We start from the raw sequence: 22,843 nt of genomic DNA, 5'->3' as shown, positions 1-22,843 counted from the left end.
GATATTACGCACTGCCTGAAAAGAGTCCCCTGCCTTTGAAAGTAACCAAGGGGACTATTTTAGGCAGTGCGTAATATCACTATGAAAAATATGGAAACTATTTGGTTATTTTTTAGGGCGATGCCAATGGTCTAATCAGATTCAATGGATTGTGCTAAGCTATGTTAAAAGTGCTAGCACCAGACTCGGAGATCAGCTGAATGGATTCCAAAATGGTAAAAATCAAATGTTTAACTCTAGGGGAGCTGGAAAATTAGAATATTTTCAAAAAAAAGTGGAGTGTCCCTTTAAGTTACTGCATAAGGCAGATTTTAGGGTACGTAACAAAAAGTTTTAGAGTTTTAACAGATGGCTTGCACTTTAGACTTTTTTTACAAACTTACAGGTGATTTTTTTGATGTTAAAGTATTTTAATATAAAGCCTTTTTTTAAGTAAATCACTTTAAGTCAGCTAATTTTCCCAAAAAGTGCATGTACTGTACATCCTCACCATTGTGTAATATTGACCAATGATGTACGTTTGGGCGCGGCAATCTGTTTTTATGACTACACTGTAAAAAAAACAGCATTTTGGTAAAATCAACATACAACCCCAAATCAGAAAAAGTTGGGACACTGTAGAAATTTTGAGTAAAAAAGGAATGGAATAATTTACAAATCTCATAAACTTATATTTTATTCACAGTAGAATATAGATAACATATCAAATGTTGAAAGTAAGATATTTTGAAATGTCATGCCAAATATTGGCTCATTTTGGATTTCATGAGAGCTACACATTCCAAAAAAAGTTGGGACAGGTAGCAATAAGAGGCCAGAAAATTTAAATATACATATTAGGAAAAGTTGAAGGACCAATTTGCAACATGTTAGGTCAATTGGCAACATGATTGGGTATAAAAAAGAGCCTCTCAGAGTGGCAGTGTCTCTCAGAAGTCAAGATGGGCAGAGAATCACCAATTCCCCCAATGCTGCAGCGAAAAATAGTTTTCTGAGTTTCTCAGAGAAAAATTGCAAAGAGTTTGAAGTTATCATCATCTACGGTGCAAAATATCATCCAAAGATTCAGAGAATCTGGAACAATCTCTGTGCGTAAGGGTCAAGGCTGGAAAACCATACTTGATGCCAGTGATCTTCGGGCTCTTAGACGGCACTGCATCACATATAGGAATGCTACTGTAATGGAAATCATAACATGGGCTCTGGAATACTTCCAGAAAACATTGTCGGTGAACACAATTCACCGTGTCATTCGCTGTTGCCAGCTAAAACTCTATAGGTCAAAAAAGAAGCCATATCTAAACATGATCCAGAAGCGCAGGCGGTTTCTCTGGGCCGAGGCTCATTTAAAATGGAAGACTGTTCTGTGGTCAGACGAATCAAAATTTGAAGTTCTTTTTGGAAAACTGGGACGCCATTTCATCCGGACTAAAGAGGACAAGGACATCCCAAATTGTTATTAGCATTCATTTCAGAAGCCTGCATCTCTGATGGTTTGGGGTTGCATGAGTGCGTGTGGCATGGGCAGCTTACACATCTGGAAAGGCACCATCAATGCTGAAAGGTTTATCCAAGTTCTAGATACATATGATCCAATTCAAACGTCTTCTCTTTCAGGGAAGACCTTGCATATTCCAACATGACAATGCCAGACCACATACGGCATCAATTACAACGTCATGGCTACGTAGAAGAAGGATCTGAGTACTGAAATGGCCAGCCTGCAGTCCACATCTGTCACCCACAGAAAACATTTGGTGCATCATAAAGAGGAAGATGCGACAAAGAAGACTTAAGACAGTTGAGCAACTAGAAGCCTGTTTTAGACAAGAATGGGACAACATTCCCATTCCTAAACATTGGTCCTCATCCAGCTGTTCCTTATATGTACATTAAATTTTTCTGGCCTCTTATTGCTACCTGTCCCAACTTTTTTTGGAATGTGTAGCTCTCATGAAATCCAAAATGAGCCAATATTTGGCATGTCATTTCAAAATGAATCACTTTCTACATTTGAAATGTTATTGATATTCTATTGTAAATAAAATATAAGTTTATGAGATTTGTAAATTATTCCATTACTTTTTTACTCACAATTTCTACAGTGTCCCAACTTTTTCTGATTTGGGGTTGTATATTTTATGTTACTTTAACTTAAAAATTGGCTTAAACAATTTCAACTTGTTTTTATAAGTTATGTCAACTTATCACATTTCAAAACTAATACAGGTTGATTTTACTTGCTACAGTGTAGTGAAAGATGTGGTGAGGTGTTTTAGTTTAGTGTTCACCTAAAAAAGCCAAGCAAATAGTTTGTCTAGACCAGTGTTTCCAAAATTTTAATATTTATTTATGACATATTTTTTATATTAGCTTAAATTTAAATTAAAATTTTATGTATGTTAACATTTTAAACAATGATAAAACATATCAACAAGTAAAGTAAAATTAAAATCAACAAGTTAAAAAAAGTTTTGAAACAACAAAAAGTTGGAGACCCCTGGTTTAGAACAGTGGTTCTCAAACTGGGAGCCGTGGCCCCTTGGGGGGCCCTGAGATGTGCCAGGGGGGCCCCAGTTTTATGACATTTTATAAAATACATTAATTTATCATACATTATGTGCAGAGGCGTCATGCCCATTCAAACTGAGGGGTCACGTGCCCCCTTGGTTTTTTTAAGCCAATGGATTTTGCATCCAACCTCAAAATCAAATAAGCGTCCATTAATCTGTTATTTGACTTTTAATCTGTTTAATATGCACAATATTATACATTCTGTGCTGCATCCTTGTCACTTTTCGGAGATTTTCGCCGTTTTGATAGTGTTTTCATCATGTTACATTACTTTTATTCTGGCGGCAGCTGGCGCTGCAGTCAGAGCGCAGTCGCAGACGTCATCAGCGTCTGGGCGCGCTCACGAGCTCTCTGCTGTTGCTGGCTTGCTGCTGCATTTGGCTATCTGAGGAATTAAAACGTGTTAGAAACGCTCACAACATTTCCAAACCCCAGTACGGTAATGTGTCCTCTGTGTAGAAAATGTATGGTTCGCCAGAGTTCACGCGGGCGCGGAATCTCACATGCTCTAATGAGGTAAAATTTAATGCAAAAATCCGTTCCTCTAATAATTTTATCTAAACATATTTTTTAAAATCATTATTGAACATTAAAATCAATCACGTGGCTATTATGTTATTTTCGTTGTTTATATACTTTATGGATTTAAAATTACATTAATTTTATATGATAATGTAGTTGTTGTGCAAAATGCATTAATGACACAATTAAACAAGCCATTAAGACTTAAATAAAACATGCCGTTTCAGATGTAAATATGATGCAAATGTGTCATTATTCCGATTGAATAGTATTTGATATTAAAGTTAGTCATCACTCGTATTTTGGAGTTTTTTTGCATGAAAGCAGGGGTTTTCAGATTGTTAGAAATGTAAGTGCCATGGAAAAGACTGAAAGCTCTATAATATTTCGTTTGATGTCTGTGTATGCACAAATTTCTGTGAGCTGTTGACACTGTGCCCCCTTAAAAAAAATTGGTGCATGACGCCCCTGATTATGTGTAGCCTACTAAAACCTCAGAAAAATAAGGCTACTAACCAACAGCAATACATTTTATAACTTAATCTGTTTTGTTTAATTCAAATTTCAAGTTATGGAATGTTTTATTTAATCAATTTTCTTTGGGGGACCCATGAAGAGATGCACCATACACAAGGGGGGCCGCATCCTGAAAAAGTTTGAGAACCACTGGTTAAGACTATCACACTTTTAACAACTGAATTAAATTGAATTGAACTGATTATAAAAAAACAACATAGAGGGATTACATTTTCAACACATGCCAAGACAACGTCTATTTTTAGCACTTTACAAACAACAGTGGCTGGATTATTATCATACTGGGTTTTGTTTGCAGACACAGGTGCTTCATGGTGTGGTTTAAAGCTTTGATTGGTCCCTGATTCACTCATTCATTCAATCAATAACTCCCTGATTGGTCCTTAAATCAATGTTATAATAAAACACTGAACAAAAAACTATTTTTAAAACATTTTAACGTTGCAGATACATTTTTATACACTTTAATTTATTTGTTTGTTCAAAAGTCAATACATTTATTAGCAGTGCGGCACTCGTAACATGTATTTAGCCCATCATGTGTGTGGCTCGTTATTTCAAAATATGTGTTTGATGCGTTATGTGCATCACGTGTCATATCAAAATACGTGTCTGCTGCAGACGCTTCGAATGGGTTTATGATAAAAAAGACGCTTACGTTTACCAGATTCTCGCTTAATCTCATGTGCAATCAGAGTTTACTGTTAAGTTAGCATCTTGAAAGTATTTTGTGAACGTGAGCGTCTCTTTTATATCATAAATCCTTTCGACACGTGTGCAGCAGGCTTGTATTTTGACAAGATGCATGATACACATGGTTCACATGATTCAACAAACACATATTTTGAATTTGCGCCCCTTGGAAGAGAACTCACCGGCTGCCCTTTTTATTAATATGAGATTAAACCAATATATGGTGGTTAATTCAATTTGACTGTGCTAATAATTTTTCAAAAAAATATCCACTTCTAGATTATTCACACTTCAGCAATCAATGAGGTGAATTGTGTAACTAAGTTACTGTATTATGGATGTTTTAAAACTGGATGTATACTGAAAGTTCATCTAAAGGAACTAGGTCTACAATATCTGTCGCATCTTGCACTAAAGACATCACATCCAGTATGTTATTTCGAGGACCTTAACATTAACCACCGTGGCATGATTTTGGACCCCAAGAAGGTCAATAAAGACAAACCATATTCCAGACATTCAACAATAGCCCACCAGTAGGTGATTAATGCCGAGTATACTTTTTCTTTCACCGCTCTAGATATAGCCCAATCTATAAAGAGATGAATAATTGGTGTCATAAATCACCCGCTTAATTTTTGAAACTCCAACCGAGAAAGTTCATTATCGAGCCAATGGGGTGGAGCAGCTGCGCATCACAAACACGGGCACGTGGCTCACACCTGCTTAAAAAAAACTTTTTATGATGGCCGGCATTGAGGGGGCTCCGATTAGGATACTTGCGTGATAAGAAACCTGTTGAAAAACATAAATAATCTTTTTAGGAGAGGAGGACCTTAACCTTCGTTGCGCAAAGAGTTCATCTTTATCTCGACGTTTACGACCGGAGTTTGGGCTTTGGTTATTGTCCAAAGTGGATGCCTGCCCCCTCTGCTAAGTGATCATTAAATTGGGGCCCTCGGTTTTTATTGTCCCCGTTTAAAATGCGAAAGCCTGCAGGTGAAATTTAAAGTCATTATTTCAATTATTAGCAATAGGCGGTCCCATAATGCATATAGCAACACATAAAAGCCCCTACAATGGGTTGCACAATAGAAAGAGGACTTCTTTGATTGGGTTTTGACAGGGCTGAAAAACACAGTTGGGGTTATACAATAAAAATGGCTTCATTTAGATGGATCACCATTGGACAATAAAAATTTTGACCCATCTTTGTTATTGCAAATTGACCTAGCTCTGTTTCGAATACTTCTATTGCTTTATTAGAAAGAATTGAAATAGCCATGTCTTTGTAAAGGGACAAAAAGTTTTTTGTGCAATTCATCTGAACGATAATAAACCATCAGGATTGTTTTATCACCTGTCAAGCGGTAAAGCTTATTATTCCTTCTCTGTCGTTAGTTTATAACTAGTTAAAAACAGAAACACTCATGAATGTGTGTGTATAAATAGAGCAAATTTATTTATAAAAAACATTTTTCACAAAATATATTTGTTAACATTATTTATATACACTTAAGTAGGCTACTAGAAATGGACAAGTGCATTGAAAAATCTGCCATCAATAGTTTCACAGGAAGACCTACAGTAAATCTAAACAATATCATTTTGATAAATACAGACAGATCAATTGTTCTCCAGTGTTAAAACAACTTTGATCTCAACGGTTATTGTTACAATAAACTAGCTGCGTTCATTGTCACAAAGAGGCAGTTGACATTTCATGCGCTCCGCTTACAAAAATATATCTTCATCTTCATTAATACAAAACTTATCATACAAATTTCAGTCTTTAAGCAGACCTGGTAGTTGGTTGTAGGAAATAATCAATAATCCGATTAGCTTGACATTCTTGGAATTGACAAGGGAGGTTTGTTTCATAAAAACAACATAAAGGACATCATCGAGCAACAGCATCGGTTGCCCCAAACATCTAATACCCACAATTGCACTTATGGAGTCCATCCAGCACAGCTCAAACTGGATTACTGGTTTCGGAGATTATTTGGAAAACTTTGCACTGTCCCCTTTGGACTCAGATCTTGAATGCAAAGTCATTTTGGAGCAACTTAAGTGCTTTGATCAAGCACACCACTGTAGGTGCCCACTGGGGTTCGAACCTCAATAACCGGTGAGCCAAAGCACCCCAAACTGCTGCCTGCCTAGCCAACAGAGCAGCATTTGTATAGTTCCTACAAAAGAGTCCAAGGCCAAATGATGGAGTAGATGAAGTCTCATCAGTACCGATCAAACCATGTGGTGAAGTCCAGCAGCTCTTGGTCTTCAGAGCTTAGGTGCTCGTAACTCCCATCATCTGAGGAGTAAGAGGAATGAGGTGACTCCGGGTCCGCGGAATATGCGTTGGAGAGCGTCGGTGACGGAACGCCGCACTGAAACGCGGCCGAGATCGCGTCGTGCTCGTCGAGCAGCTGCTGTAACGCGCGTATGTACTCCACCGCGGACCTCAGCGTTTCCACTTTGCTCATTTTCTTATTGGACGCGCCGTTCGGGACGTGCTGACGCAGCGTCTGGAACCCCATGTTGACCTGCTTGACGCGGTTCCTCTCGCGCTCGTTGCGCCGCGCAACCGCCACGGGCTGCTGCTGCGGGATGCTGTATCCCAACCCGTTAAACGTGAGCCTCCGTTTGCAACGCAAAAGCTCCGGCGAGCTCGAGCGCTGTCTTTTCAGCACCTTGGACTTCGCGTCTGCGCTCGAGAGCGCGCACTCTTGCAAGTCGACTGTGTTTCCGAAAGCGCATTCGCTTTGCGTCAACTGCGTATTCATTTTCGAGGTGAACCTTTCGTAAAGTTGCGCAACTTGTCACGCGAGGACAAATAAACTGGCAACGCGCGACTCTCGTGTCCTTCGCGTGGACTATCGGTCCGAGTCCTGCTGCCCCTCGGATCGGTGGTCGATCTGATACAAACTTTGGCAGACCTCGGCCTTTTCAACACGCGTTCCACACCCCGCCTCCTTTGAAGACGCACGCTTCTAGCGCGAGACTCCGCCCCCGCGGGGTGATGCTCCGCGAGCCGGGCGCGTGGCTCCGCGAGCTCAATAAACAATCGGACGCTTTCACCGCGCCAGCACGCGCTTGTGCGCTCATTTGCATCCCAATACCTGCAGTCTGAAAGCCTATTGGTGGATTCCAGCGCTTTACAACGCGAATGAGAGAAGCACAAAAATGTGGATGCTTTTGAATGCAACAATGATGCTTTGCAAGAGTCCAGTTTAGATTCGGCTTTTACGCACCCTTCTCATTTTGCACTGCTACATCCAATGTTACCATAAAGATTTAAATCATCTTACTGCTAGTATGTTCTCCAAACAAAAGTCTGATATTTATGCAAATGCAAAGACACCAATGTTCTTTGTATTTGTCAAATTCATTACAATTATTTACATAAATTTTTGTCACTTTATTTTTGTTAATATGATAAAAGTCTTAAACTTTCTTAAACAGAAAGCAAAACATTGTTCGTCATAACTTTTATTTATATGAACCTACTTATTTTTAGACGTTTTTAAGTACCACATATATTACAATCATTAAAAGTGATACAGTATAACATTTATTTCAGTAAAATCTTACTAAAGCTGCATATACATATAGAAGTAAAATGTAAAAACAACCAACGTAGGTTTTGACACAATTAAAAGCTAATGTACGCCTCTGTGCACCTGTGGAATTAAGACAGCACCCCTTTAACACAAAAGACATTGAGGGGAGCATATTTGTGTGATTTCATAGCAACCACAGAGTCCTTCAGAAAGACCCCACTGGCTCAAAATTGTACTGCACTATAGCAATTAGGCTAGTAAATAATTTCTATCAATTTATCTGAAAGCTAATCTTTTAATATGCTATTTAAAATAAATGCATGGCTTATAGAAACATACAGCATGTGATAAATTAAAGTTTCAAAGTTTAAAGTCAATGCAGTTTTATTCTGTAATTCCAGATTCGGCTAGTTTGGTACAGGAGCAGGTGCAGTGGTAATAGCTGAAGCTATCGAGTGCCCTCTGGTGGTCAATAGTGGAATTGCATGCACAATCTTTCAATTGGACATATATTCAATTAAAACAAACAATAAAGTTGAAATACTTTAAATTACGTTGCAATATTATATAATGCAATAACATACGTAATCAAATACCATTGTATTCAACTGATAATATTAATATGGGTTATTGCATTGATCTTTGGTAAAACGCAGACTACAACTCTCAATAACCTGAGACATCTTTTAGTCTGAAATCATTTGAAGATAAAGATTATAAATGGGCTAGCCTAACCTTACCTTTAGAAAATTTGTCCCACAACCCCAAAATGTCCTCCATGTACAGTACATTAAAAGATATTTCACCCAAAAATGAAAATTCTTGACTTCCATGGGAAAACAAATAATATGGAAGTATTTTGATAAATGATGAAGAAGACATTTTGATAAATTATGGTAAGCACACAGTTGATGGTACCCATTGAATTCCATTTTATTTGTTTTTCCTACTATAGAAGTCAATGGTTACAATCAGCTGTGTGCTTACCATCATTTATCAAAATATCTTATTTTGTGTTTATCAGAAAAAAGAAATTCATACAGGTGTAGAACAACATGATGATGTGAAAATGATGACAGAATTTTCAATTTTGGGTTAACTCTCCCATTAAACCAGAGGTGCCCAAAGTTGGCTCGCAATTATCTTTAATTTGGCCCATCATGCCACGTGAGATAAGGACAAAGGATAAACGTATTTGACACAGATGTTCATATTTCTAATTAAACATTTTCTAAAATGTAATAAAAAAAATGTTTTATTTGTACTTTACAAAAATGTAAATTGAAATTAAATGCAAGGAATTAAAGTGAATAAAAAGTTTTTTTAATGTACATGCATACTTGAAGGTGTATAGCATGCATCACGAAACTTAATGAATTCAGGTGCTATAGGCTAATAATGGAGAGATCGAGGCAGTGACACACCGACAAAATACAATTTTAAAATGATTGGCAAAATGATTTCTTTTTTTACAATACTTACCTTTGAAAATAAAACTGCATTAGTTATGCATAAACAGAGTAATGTTTGCTTATTTATTTTTTAAATATTATAACATTATAAATTAGGAGAATCAGGGCAACTTTAATTTTAATATAACCAAGCAACATTTACTTTTGGCCCACAGTTTTGATTTATGGCCCTAGTAGGAAAAGTTTGGGCACCCGTGTTTTAAACTATCCTTATAATTTAACATTATTGTCACAAGAGGGCAGTAAAGGACAAGGTAAAACTATCTATTTGTAGTAGTATTACATGCTTTGATTCATGCTTTAATTTGAATCTCCTGTACCTGAAATTGAAAAATAATTTAAGTTGCAATATATAAGTAAGTTGCAGTAAATAATCTCTGCATAAAAATGGGAGGAAGTGTCGGGCACAAGAATTTCTCTGATATATTCAGCTGCAGTGAAAGGTATTGAAATAGGTTTTTATTTCTATGCAGACACTGAAACTTTCAATTATTCGTGAAATAGCAAGAAAAGGGGATATGAAAACTGCCGATTTAAGAGTAACGGAATTGGGTCATCAACCTTGCACGGGAGAAAAGCTCTTCCTAAGAATTTGTGTGGAGAAGTGCACCCATCAGAGACAAAGATTCATTTCCTTATTACCCTCCTAAATAGCAAACACATGCACATCTTGGTTGAAATACAGACATGCACTATTTATTGTATTTTATGATAACGTGACAATAAATCATCATAATACTGGCATATTTCATGACCACAACATACCAAAATGGCTTACTATTGTGAATTGTGCAAATATTTGCAACTCTATCACTTCATTTATTGATAAAACAAAACTGAAACTATAATGCTCCATACAGGAATATGAATGTGATAAGACTTCTATCTTATTTACCTTTCATTATTAACCAAAGTGTTGTTAAAAACACTTACAGTAACATACAGATAAAGATATTAACCCAAGCCCCAACCTCTTTTGGCGTGCACAATAAAATGGCCTTATGCCATAGTCATTTACACACTAGATAATAACTAGATGATAATAGAGGAATTAAACACTATTCCCTTTACAGGGGCTTTCCCGTGAGGCAACATGTCAACAATAAAGAGTGAATGAAAGTTTCCAATGAAAGTTTTGTAAGACTGCTGTATATTTTGCCCTCAATGTACTCTATAAGACGACTAAGCCGAAAGTATGAGCAACAATAGATAACAATACCACAAACAACTTTTCAAAAGCATTTCACACAAAGAAGTTAATTAGGATTAAAGCGATATAAACAAAAGATATCCGGTCTGAAATGACAGATAAGTGTTTGGATACTTTGTAGTGAACAGGTGTATAGTCTAATATGATGAACTCATATCTGTTAGGGGAACTGCTTTTATACATACACTAAATATAACCTTGGGACCATGAACCATACAGAAACTTTTGATCCTAAGTCCAATCTGACAAGATTAATGTTTTCCAATGGATCCTGAATTAAAATGACAATGAAAACTAATCAGATAAGATAGGATTCTGTGTTAAGATGTTTATGTGGCATTAAATGCCTAAAGGTACATGCAAAACAGTAAGGAAAAGTACGCTTGGAGAAAACACCCTAGCATTATTTGTTTGCATATGCATTCATAAAAAAGGTTCTGTGGATGTTAAAGGTTCTTTATGGAGCCTGAGAAAGAACCTTGAACCTTTATGTTTAGTTGCTTTATTATGCATGAACGTTTGACTGTCTAAGCACATTTAAAGGAAATCTAAGTAAAGTTAGCCTATTGTTCAGTAATGGTTACGTAGTGATGTTTCATCATGACTAAAATAATAAACAGGGTAAACCACACAGAAACGAGTATAACTGGCTGCCAGGTGTAGTAGGCCAATTCCGAGATTTCTTTTGTGAAACTTATCTTAGAAAACCTTTTTCCACACCGGAAATAAAATTATGCAATACGTCGAATAAGTGCAGCGTCACTTATTAAGGGTTTCATTGTTGAAAAAACAAGGCGTGTAGGGCGCTGCGCAGACCCATTGTTGTTTGGCATCGAAGCACCGCGAGAGCGATTGCGCATATCTCACGGGATGTGACGTCAGGGCACCGCGAGAGCTGTGATTTTGAATAGCTCTCGCGGTGCCCTGACGTCACATCCCGTGAGATATGCGCAACGCTTTGTGAAGTCGAGAACGCCTACAGATTCTGTCACGCGTAAAAGGGATGTTCCGGTACTTCATGGTGGATATAAAAGGCAAAAGACACTTTAGACACACTGCAAACTATCTTGGGTAGTACTCAAGTTCAGAGGCACTTGGTAGTAATCAACAATCTTGGTAGTAATCAACTTGCAGTCATGTCGGCAATGCGGAGGTAAGATTTAAAATATGATTTTATTGCGTAATCACAGGGCGCTTTTTTCCTATAACCGAAATAAACGCAGGTGTCAAATCAAATAGACATTAAAAAACCCTAACGTAATAATTCAAATTAATGTGGAGGCGATTTAAGGACGCGTCCTGTGATCGCGTCCCGTGCGTCATCAGCGCGTCCAGTCTGCATTATGTTTTGGCATTATGAAAAACGTTTAAAAGTTATTTTGTTGATTTTCAAATTTTTATTGAATGTTGTTGCAAAAATTGTTAATTAATGTGTGTGCTTGCATTGGTCTTACTGTTTGTGTGCTTGTAAGCTGGTCTGAGCTGGTTTGTTATGAATTAAGCTGGACATAAGCTGGTCTTCCAGCCTAACCAAATAACCACTAAAACCAGGGTGTGAGACCAGCTAAAACCTGCTGATCAGAAGGATAGTAGTATACATCTATTATACGTTTATAATATTGTCCCTATGTAAGATACTTCAGTATACTATAGTATAACTCCCAAATATTATAGTGGTTTTGAACCTCACCATAATAAATATTTACTACAGAATAGTATACACTTTTAAGTGTTCACTATAGTATTCACAAAATGTAGTACTTATAATAATGGACTATTTACTATAGCAAATATTATAACCTACAATATACTATGGTATTTATTTTAGGGCTGCATAAAGATTAATCGCGATTAATCGTTTGCAGAATAAAAGTTTTTGTTTACATCATATATGTGTGTGTACTGTGTATAATAATTATGTATAAATAAATATACACACATGCATGTATAATTTTAAGAAAAAAATATTTATAGATTAAATACTAATATATATAATATAAATTATTTATATTTAAAAAAAATGTAAATACGCCTTAAATATCTACATGTATGTGTATTTATTTATGCATAATTATTATACACAGTACACACACATATATGATGTAAACAAAAACTTTTATTCTGCAAACAATTAATCGCGATTAATCGTTATGCAGCCCTAATTTATTTCATGTGGGATGATATACAAACTGTAGCCTGGAAGATTCGGTGGAAAAAAGGAGGTGTGTGGCATATAATGATGTCTGATTTTGTATTATTTTTAACAGCAGCCCAGGAGGTAAACCTCACTTCGGCCCATGGCTTATAGAGCAGGTGAAAAGCCGCCAATATGAGGGATTGTACATGATCGACAATGATACTTTTCGGATACCCTGGAAACACAATGGACGTAGAAACCTAGAGGATGAGGACGTCAAAATATTTAAGGTAGCGCATTGCATCACCATCGCATTGGCAACCTTTCATTTCAGCATTAATGATTTTGCAACACCAAACAACAAAGATTATACCCTGAAGATAACACATAGATTTCAATTTTGAATAGCTATTTTCATAATCACCACTAGGGTTGCTTTGATCAAACTTTGCATTATTTAGTACGTGTTCTCTGCGATCAAACCCATAATTTTGGCATATGTTACAGGAATGGGCTGTAGTTAGTGGTAAAATCCAGGAGTACCCTCACGACAAAGCAAAATGGAAGACGAATTTCCGTTGTGCACTTAATAGCCTGAAAAACCTCCAGATTGTATATGACCACTCCAAAGACCAGGATGATCCTCACAAAATTGTCCGCATCATACGTACTCAGAGTGAGTTAAACTTCTTCATCACAATAATAAAAAAGGATTTAAATCAACGAGCGACATTTGAAAATCAAATCGATTTCATTTCAGATCACCAAGTGACCCAGAACGTCGAGCCGAATGTGCCAATCATTCCACAGGTGTACAATACAACTGACATGTCTCAAGATATGGAGGTAACCTTGAACATATAAATCAATAGATACATACACAGTAAACAAGAAACTTTGTCAAATGTTAAGCATGATTTAAATAAGAGTTTCTTTGTCTGTTGATGTTTGATCTCTTGCCTATTGGCTACATACAATATTATTTCAGGTTAATAGTTTTCTTGTCGTATTTCTCAAACAGCAAGACTTGCTTAACCAGATGGATACTATAGATCTGAATCCACAATATCCAGGTAAAAGATTTGCTCACAACAAGTGATGTTTGCTGAGGCCAGCATTTCATTACTATTACTACTGCTTATATGTATGGTTATATTTCTACTACACACATTGCTTTGCCATTGAGACTACAATTACGATATCTTTTATTCGCGCAGAGCCCCAACCATGGGAGACCTCCCAACAAAACATACAGCCTGGCATGAGCTACAACGGATCCCCCGACTCAGGTGTGCAGGACCTTTGGAATAACACGCCACCCCCTGTTCAGCAACCACAACCTATAGGTAAACCCAAAAAACAATAACTATTCATCTCTAGCATATTTCATCACTGCATAATAATGCAACTCGCAAAATTGTGTTATTTATGTTTTCTCAAGAGAGCCCCACCATCTTTTCTCTCTACGACCTGGAGATCACTATTAGCTACAGAAAAACAGAGGTTTTCAAAGAAAGCCTGAATTCACAATTGGTACACTTTCACTACCAGTGTGAACCCACTGAGCTGAAGGGATTCCCCTTACGCTTCCCGTCCACCGAGAATCTGGTCGACCGCGTACAGATCAAATACACTGAAAAAATCCTAGAGAGCATTCAGAGAGGCCTGCAACTGGAAATCACACCGAATGGCGTTTACGGCTTCCGTCAGGACAGATGTAAAGTCTTCGTCAGCACCAGTGAGCCCTCGGAGATCCAAAACCCAGAACCCAGGAAACTTCACCAGAACTTCAAAGAGGAACTGTTCAGCTTCGAGAAGTACATAAGAGGTAAGAAATATAAAAAGATGCTGGCTGCGTTTTGTTTTTATTGCAATATACATTACCGAGCACGCCAACATTTCTTCTTTATTTCAGATCTAAGGGATTTCGCAGAAAATAAACGAGGGTCTCCGGATTATACAATCTACCTTTGCTTCGGGGAGAAACTGCCGGATGAAAAACCACTGAATAAGAAACTTATCATTGTCAAAGTAAATATCACGAAACGCATGTTCTCTAAATGCTTGAATTTTTCTGATAATTTTCGTGTGCTTTAACTTTTTACTTTTTTCACCCTGCACAGGTTGTACCGCTGATATGCCGTGAACTTCACATGAGGGCTCAGAACAACGGAGCGTCATCTCTTCTGAATGAAAATGTTAGCTTGCAAATATCTCATAACAGCCTTTTTGACCTTATAAGTTCTTTGGGTCTGCCTTCGGCGGATTGGAATGCACCCTAAATCTTGACAATGTTTTTTTTTTAGAAATATGCAGGGGTGTAACCCCCCCACCCATATTTATTCAGTAATGAATGAAAACATGTACAGTTGACACTTCAGCCACACATCTTTGTATATATGTATGTATAGTATATAGTATAGTATAGCATATTGCACTGCTAACAAAATAAAAAGTTAGAGCACTTATCAGCAGAAATTTCCATGGGGATTTTTTTAGGTGATTTAGTCTTAGTCTTGTAATAGGCCAGAAGTTATGTGAGAAAAGGCCCGGTCTTTCTGATATTTTTTTTTAATCTTACTGAAACTGTATTTTTCAAATGAGCAGAAACTTTGTCTTTGTCAATATCTTTTATTTTTATATCATTTATATCTTCTTGTGAAGAGTCTTGCACACATCGTCCCAAAGAGACGAATTTGCATTGCTTATGATAGTTTATTGCTTCTTTGCACATATTGTAAGTTTGGTGTCATATTGCAAAATAAATGAATCACTATTTAAACCCAGTAATAAACTTGTGTTTTTTTTTCTGACGCAGATACCAACACCAAAACCACTTATTGTTAATATTTGAAAATATTTGATGAACTCACAAAGTTATTTAAGGTGGTAACTTAGGATCCCTTGATAGAAATGCATTATAATATACATAACTATATTATCAGATGAACTGTATTGTTTTATTTACCTTAGAATGAGCCATTTTTATCTACATACACCGCAGGTCCCTTTAACTTCTTCCACCCTGAAGCTATTTTGGGGATTTTCGCCTGGATTTGGCCTACCCAATTTCAAAAGCTTCCCATACCCACATGCAGAGGTTTACATACAAAAGTTTGGTATCATTTTACAGGAAACCCTTTGAAATTACATAAAACACTGTTAAAAGTGCTCTACATGGTTGTATGTGATGTCAGGCCTCTAATAAACACAAAAATAAATAGGCGCTTTTTATGTTTTTTTTCTAAAGTTTTTATTTGAAAGTATATAACTCTGGTCCTGGGTATCTCAGGTCCCTGCAGACAGTTTTGTTTGATTCCAGCAATTGTCAGCTTACAGAGGAAAAAGGAATTTTTTCTCTATCATAATATATGCAAAAGTTATTTTACTCCAACTGATGGGAGGAATAATACGCTTATGGTGTACAATTTCTGCCAAAAAACATTTGAAGTGCTACCATAACCACATACAGTGGAATAAATGCAATTTCTTTATATCATTTTAAAGAAAACCCTTTGAAGTTACATAAAAAGCTGCTGTTTGTGACAAATATTGTTATTTATGTTGTTTTTCATATGATGAAACACCAAATTTAATTTTTTATGTTGTAAACACTGTCTTTGATAGTGTATAACTCTGGTTCTGGGTGCTCTAGCAGACTGCAGACAGTTCTGGTTGTTAGCAGCAGCAGACATTAAACACCCAAAAAAAGAATGAACTCTTTAGCATGTCGCATTCAAAAGATATTCTTATTTTACTGAAGGGTGCGGAAATACATTTTTCATAAAAATATTAATTTTTTGTTTTGCACATATAATAAAAAGCTAGGGATTAATTATGCAAACAACCAAAGAAAATGCTGTGAATGGACTCATTGTTTAGAGTAGGACCTAAAATAAAAGATGGTGTATCATTTGTGGCTATCTGTGCTATCTGAGGCAGCTCACGCTCAAGTTTCACATATGTTTACAAAAGACCATTTTTTACCTTATTATTCATTCGATGATTGTTGGATATGTGTTGATAATAGAACAAAAATAACACTGTAGTCTTATTCCTGAGAATCAGAGCTTTCATTTGATATAAGATTTGCCCATGTTTGTCATTTTTGAAAAATATGAAATATGTGAATATTATATGATATCAAAAAATATTGGGGGGGTGATAGTGTAAATTAAGTGTAAATAACTTTCTTACAGTAAAAGATAAGTCAAAGTGATGCATATCTGCAGAAAGTAGAGACTCTAAGCTTTCAAACAGTATCTCATATGTGTTACTGGGGTCCATGACGGAGCATTAAAGATTAAAAGAATATTTTATATTAAGTCAAAATACGAAATTTTGGACCCGGGACAGGGTCCTCAGGGTTGAAGAGGTTAAAGGAAGTCACCATTTCGTGCATCATGTTTTTATAGTAGCCCTAAACGGACAAAGTGCTCTACAAAGAACATTTTGTCCCTTCATTGTCTCAGACGATGACGTCTGTCCATCATGAAATAGCTTACTGTTGTGATTTTTTGTAAATCCTTTGGCAAATATTTGCAACTTTAACACTTAATTTATTGATAAACGAAAAAACAGACTATATTGCTTAATACAGGAATATGAATGTGATAACGCTTCTACCTTAATTACCTTTCGATATTAAAGGGACACTCCACTTTTTTTGAAAATATGCTCATTTTCCAGCTCCCCTAGAGTTAAACATTTGATTTTTACCATTTTGGAATCCATTCAGCTGATCTCCGGGTTTGGCGCTACCACTTTTAGCATAGCTTAGCATAATCTATTGAATCTGATTAGACCATTAGCATCGCGCTAAAAAATAACCAAAGTGTTTCGATATTTTTCCTATTTAATACTTGACTCTTCTGAAGTTACATAGTGTACTAAGACCGACAGAAAATTAAAAGTTGCGATTTTCGAGGCAGATATGGCTAGGAACTATACTCTCATTACAGCGTAATAATCAAGGACTTTGCTGCTGTAACATGGCTGCAGCAGGCGTAGTGATATTATGCACTGCCCGAAAATAGTCCCCTTGGTTATTTTCAAAAGCAGGGGACTATTTTGGGCAGTGCGTAATATCACTTTGCCTGCTGCAGCCATGTTACATCAGCAAAGTCCTTGATTATTACGCCAACTTGAGACAATAACATGAGATAATAACATAGAGATAAAGGTAGTGAGCCAAGCCCCAACCTCTTTTGGCGTGCACAATAAAATGGCCTCATGCCATAATCATTAACAGATGGGGTTTGTCATCATAATAACTAGATAATAATAATAATAGAGGAATTATAGACTATTCCCTTCACAGGGGCTTTCCCATGAGGCAACATGTCAACAATAAAGAGTGAATCTGTCATTTCCAATGGAAGTTTATAAGACTGCTGTATATTTTGCCCTCAATGTACTCTAGATGATGACTAAGCTGAAAGTATGAGGAACAATAGATAACAATACCGCAACAAACTTTTCAAAAGCATTTCGCACAAAGAAGTTCATTAGGATTAAAGTGATAGCCTATAAACAAAAGATATCCGGTCTGAAAGGACAGATACTTTATAGTGAAACAGGTGTATAGTCTAATATGATGAACTCACATTTGGTTACTCTGTTAGGGGAACTGTGTAGGGGAACTGCTTTTACACATACACTAAAAACAACCTTAGGACCATGAGCCATACAGAAACTTTTTATCCTAAATCCAATCTGACAAGATCAATGTTTTCCAATGGCTTCCGAATTAAAATGGCAATGAAACTAATCAGATAAGATAGGATCCTGTGTTAGGATGTTTATATGGCATTAAATGCCTAAAGGTACATGCAAAACAGAAAGGAAAAGTAAGCTTGGAGAAAACACCCTAGCATTATTTGTTTGCATATGCATTCCTAAATATGAAGGTTCTGTGGATGGTAAAGGTTCTTTATGGAGCCTGAGAAAGAACATTGAACCTTTATGTTTAAGAGTCGCTTTGATTATTGTTATATAATGCAATAATATTTGATTGTCTAAGCACATTTAAAACAAATCTAAGTAAAGTTAGCTTACTGTTCAATAATGTTTACATAGTGCAGTTTAGTTTCATCATGACTAAAATAATGAACATGGTAAGATAAACCACCCAGAAACGGGTATAACCGGCTGCCAGGTGTAACGTAGTATTTTGAGATTTCTCCTGGGAAATTTACAGTAGCGAACTTTTTCCCCACACCGGAAATAATATGATGCAATAAGTGCAACGTCACTTTTATTATGTCTGGCTATCATTGAAAAAAAAAAACGCTGCGCAGACACTTTGGCGAATGTCATCAGAGTGCCGCGAGAGCGATGCTAAGTCAGAGCTCTCGCGGTATCTTGACGTCATATCTCGATCAATCTGCGCAGCGCCTCATGAAGTCATGTACGCCTACATTTCTGTCACGCGTAAAAGGGATGTCCCGGTACTTCACAGTCGATATAAAACAAGTAAGACACTTCAGACGCACAGAAAACAATCTAGGGTAGTACTCAAGTTCAGACGGACTGTAAGTAATAATCTCTGGTAGTAATCAACGTGCAGTCATGTCGGCAATGTGGAGGTAAGACTTAAAATATGATTTTTTTTTTTGCGTAATCACATGACGCTTTCTTCCTATAACCGAAATAAACACAGGTGTATTCCGTCTTGATATCTGACTGAACGCTTAAAAACGCTATAAAAGTTAATTTGTGAACGTTGAAAAATATTATTGAATGTTGTTTTAAAAATTGTTAATTTATTTGTGTGCTTGCCTCGGTCTTACGGTTTATGTGCTGGTGAGCTGAAGATCCAGCCTAACCAAATAAACAAAACATTAAGTAAAGACTGAAAACAACTAGGAATTAGTTAGGGCTAATCAGCCTTATTATTTGGATTTAAATTAGACCGGTTTAATCAGTCTTGAACAAAAAAATACATGAGTAACTTTTAAGACTAGTCTAAGAAGTGTATGCAACTGGCCACAGCTTGACCAGGCAAAAATATGTCCAAAACTAGCTTGTTAAATCAGCATAGCCATCTAAAACCAGAGTGAGAGACTAGCTTAAACCAGCTGTCTGGTAAATGCTGGTTTTAGTTGTTTTTCTTAGTATGGCAGTAATACGGTAAATGTTGTAGTATACATCTTTAATATTTTCCATATGCAAAATACTTCAGTATACTATAGTAAACTGCAGTAAAATTACCAAATACTATAGTAGTTTTGAACCTTACCAAAATAAATATTTACTACAGAATAGTATACACTTTAAGTGTTCACTATAGTATTCACAAAATGTAGTACTTATAATAATATACCATTTACTATAGCAAATATTATAACCTACAATATACTATGGTATTTATTTCATGTGGGATGATATACAAACTGTAGCCTGGAAGATTAGAAAAAAAAAAGATGTGTGTGGCATATAATGATGACTGATTTTGTATTATTTTTAACAGCAGCGCAGTGGGTAAACCTCACCTTGGCCCATGGCTTATAGAGCAGGTGAAAAGCGGCCAATATAAGGGATTGTACATGATCGACAATGATACTTTTCGGATACCCTGGAAACACAATGGACGAAAAGACCTAGAGGATGAGGACAACAAAATATTTAAGGTAGCGCATTGCATCACAATCTTTCATTTCAGCATTATTCATTTTTAAATTACTATTATTATAATCACCACTAGGGGTGCTATGACCAAACTAGGCATCATTTAGTATGCGTTTTCTGCGATCAAACCCATAATCTTGGCATTGCCAGCACCAAACTCTACCAATTGAATACACAGCTGGGTATTGTTAATAATTATTTACATTATAAACTTACTGATGTCTGTCGATGTGTTACAGGAATGGGCTGTAGTTAGTGGTAAAATCCAGGAGTACCCTCATGACAAAGCAAAATGGAAGCGGAATTTCCGTTGTGCACTTAATAGCCTGAAAAACTTCGAGATTGTACATGATAACTCCCAAGACCAGGATGATCCCCACAAAATTTTCCGCATAATACATCCTCAGAGTGAGTTAAACTTCTTCATCACAATAATAAAAAAAGCATTGAAATCAACGATCAGCATTTGAAAATCAAATCGATTTCATTTCAGATCACCAAGTGACCCAGAACATCGAGCCGAATGTGCCATTCATTCCACAAGTGTACAATACAACTGACATGTCTCAAGATATGGAGGTAACTATTGAACGTATAAATCAATAGATACATACACAGTAAACAAGAAACTTTGTCAAATGTAAAGCATGATTTAAATAAGAGTTTCTTTGTCTGTTGATGTTTGATCTCTTGCCTATTGGCTACATACAATATTATTTCAGGTTAATAGTTTTCTTGTCGTATTTCTCAAACAGCAAGACTTGCTTCACCAGATGGATACTATAGATCTGAATCCACAATATACAGGTAAAAGATTTACTCACAACAAGTGATATTTGCTAAGGCCAGCATTTCATTAGTATTACTACTGCTTATATGTATGGTTATTTTTCTACTACTCACATTGTTTGCCATTGAGACTACAATTACGATATCTTTTAATCGCGCAGAGCCCCAACCATGGGAGAGCTCCCAACAAAACATACAGCCTGGCATGAGCTACAACGGATCCCCCGACTCAGGTGTGAAGGACCTTTGGAATAACACGCCACCCCCTGTTCAGCTACCACAACCTATAGGTAAACCCCTAAAAAACTATTTATCTCTAGCATATACCATCACTGCATAATATTCCAACTCACATTTTTATTTATTTATGTTGTTTCAAGAGAGCCCCATCCTCTGTAACATCAATGACCTGGAGATCACTATCAGCTACAGAAAAACAGAGGTTTTTAAAGACTGCCTGAATTCACAATTGGTACATTTTCACTACCAGTGTGACCCCTCCGAGCTGAAGGGATTCCCCATATGCTTCCCGTCCACTGCTACTGCTAATCTGATCGACAGCGTACAGATCAAACTCACTGAACGAATCCTAGACAGCATTCAGAGAGGCCTACAACTGGAAATCACACCGAGCGGCATTTACGGCTTCCGTCAGGACAGGTGTATAGTCTATGTCAGCACCAAGGACCCCTCCGAGATCCAAAACCCAGAACCCAGGAAACTACAACGGGAATTCAAAGAGGAACTGTTCAGCTTCGAGAAGTACTGGATAGGTAAGAAATATGAAAAGATGCTGGCTGCGTTTTGTTTTTATTGCAATATACATTACCCAGCACACCAACATTTCTTCTTCATTTCAGATCTAAAGGATTTCGTCGAGAATAAACGAGGGTCTCCAGATTACACCATCTACCTGTGCTTCGGGGAGAAACTGCCTGATGAAAAACCACTGAATAAGAAACTTATCATTGTCAAAGTAAATATATCACCTAATGCACGTTCTCTAAATGCTTGAATATTTTTGCCCGTGTTCACACGCTATAACTTAATATTTTTTCACCCCACGCAGGTTGTACCGCTTATATGCCGTGAACTTCACATGATGGCTCAGAACGAAGGAGCGTCATCTCTTAACGAAAACCTTAGCTTGCAAATATCTCATCATAACAGCCTTTTTGACCTTATAAATTCTTTGGGTCTGCCTTCGGCGGATTGCAATGCACTCTAAAACACACACACACACACACACACACACACACACACACACACACACATATTTATTCAGTGATTAATGAAAACATGTACAGTTGACACTTCAAACACCCCCCCATGTTCAAATCTATTCCTTTGTATATATGCATGTATAGTGTTTATATTGCACTTCTAACAGAATAAAAAGTTAGAGCACTTATCAGCAGAAATTTCCATGGGGATTTTTGAAGGGTTTTTGGTTTTGTAATAGGTCAAATTTTTGTAAGAAAAGGCCTGATTTTATTGAGACTGTATTTTTCAAATGAGCAGACACTTTTCTCATAAAAATCTTCTTTGTATTTACATTTACATCTTCTTGTGAAGAGTCTTGCACACATCGTCCCAAAGAGACGAATTTGCATTGCTTATTATAGTGTATTGCTTCTTTGCACATGTTGTAAGTTTGGTGTCAAATTACAAAATAAATGAATCACTATTTAAACTCAGTAATAGATTTGTGTTTTTT

The 22,843-nt window shown here is 36.6% G+C and overlaps 3 protein-coding genes across 5 annotated transcripts; 2 read left to right on the top strand and 1 right to left on the bottom strand.

Annotated features, from left to right (window-relative positions):
* Window positions 1-5,845: 5,845 nt before the first annotated feature.
* Window positions 5,846-7,445, bottom strand: LOC135781876 (achaete-scute homolog 1b-like). The gene has a single exon (XM_065292440.1). It carries the CDS (start codon window positions 7,110-7,112, stop codon window positions 6,564-6,566), a length of 549 nt encoding a protein of 182 aa, XP_065148512.1. The 5' UTR covers window positions 7,113-7,445; the 3' UTR covers window positions 5,846-6,563.
* A 4,125-nt stretch (window positions 7,446-11,570) lies between these two features.
* On the top strand, window positions 11,571-15,496 carry LOC135781636 (interferon regulatory factor 3-like). 2 transcript variants are annotated; one of them, XM_065292246.1, is made up of 9 exons: window positions 11,571-11,724; window positions 12,839-12,998; window positions 13,216-13,384; window positions 13,469-13,554; window positions 13,730-13,781; window positions 13,926-14,054; window positions 14,150-14,536; window positions 14,624-14,739; window positions 14,832-15,496. In XM_065292246.1, the coding sequence occupies exons 1-9, from the start codon at window positions 11,708-11,710 to the stop codon at window positions 14,988-14,990; spliced, it is 1,275 nt and encodes a 424-aa protein (XP_065148318.1). In that variant the 5' UTR covers window positions 11,571-11,707; the 3' UTR covers window positions 14,991-15,496. The 2 variants fall into 2 exon arrangements, with proteins under 2 accessions (XP_065148318.1, XP_065148319.1); XM_065292247.2 differs by having other exon boundaries at window positions 11,588-11,724; window positions 12,842-12,998.
* Window positions 15,497-19,135: 3,639 nt separating this feature from the next.
* LOC135781635 (interferon regulatory factor 3-like) lies at window positions 19,136-22,827 on the top strand. Of its 2 annotated transcripts, none has more exons than XM_065292244.1 (9): window positions 19,136-19,295; window positions 20,180-20,339; window positions 20,577-20,745; window positions 20,831-20,916; window positions 21,093-21,144; window positions 21,288-21,416; window positions 21,507-21,899; window positions 21,987-22,102; window positions 22,196-22,827. In XM_065292244.1, exons 1-9 carry the CDS (start codon window positions 19,279-19,281, stop codon window positions 22,352-22,354), a joined length of 1,281 nt encoding a protein of 426 aa, XP_065148316.1. In that variant the 5' UTR covers window positions 19,136-19,278; the 3' UTR covers window positions 22,355-22,827. The 2 variants fall into 2 exon arrangements, with proteins under 2 accessions (XP_065148316.1, XP_065148317.1); XM_065292245.1 differs by having other exon boundaries at window positions 19,147-19,295; window positions 20,183-20,339.
* Window positions 22,828-22,843: the final 16 nt, after the last annotated feature.

This window comes from Paramisgurnus dabryanus, chromosome 23 (genome assembly GCF_030506205.2).
Source record: "Paramisgurnus dabryanus chromosome 23, PD_genome_1.1, whole genome shotgun sequence".
In the NCBI taxonomy this organism is placed as follows: domain Eukaryota; kingdom Metazoa; phylum Chordata; class Actinopteri; order Cypriniformes; family Cobitidae; genus Paramisgurnus; species Paramisgurnus dabryanus.
Note: the sequence above shows the minus strand (reverse complement) of the source record. Positions and strands in the feature narration are given on the sequence as shown.

What these genes read in the sequence shown, in the direction of transcription:
- LOC135781876 (XM_065292440.1), bottom strand. Translation starts at nt 7,112, where the DNA reads ATGAATACGCAGTTGACGCAAAGCGAATGCGCTTTCGGAAACACAGTC.
- LOC135781636 (XM_065292246.1), top strand. An exon ending in AGGACGTCAAAATATTTAAG is followed by an intron (nt 12,999 to 13,215) that starts GTAGCGCATTGC and finishes CATATGTTACAG; the next exon opens with GAATGGGCTGTAGTTAGTGG. An exon ending in TCAGCAACCACAACCTATAG is followed by an intron (nt 14,055 to 14,149) that starts GTAAACCCAAAA and finishes TGTTTTCTCAAG; the next exon opens with AGAGCCCCACCATCTTTTCT.
- LOC135781635 (XM_065292244.1), top strand. An exon ending in ACATGTCTCAAGATATGGAG is followed by an intron (nt 20,917 to 21,092) that starts GTAACTATTGAA and finishes TTTCTCAAACAG; the next exon opens with CAAGACTTGCTTCACCAGAT. An exon ending in AGAAACTTATCATTGTCAAA is followed by an intron (nt 22,103 to 22,195) that starts GTAAATATATCA and finishes CACCCCACGCAG; the next exon opens with GTTGTACCGCTTATATGCCG.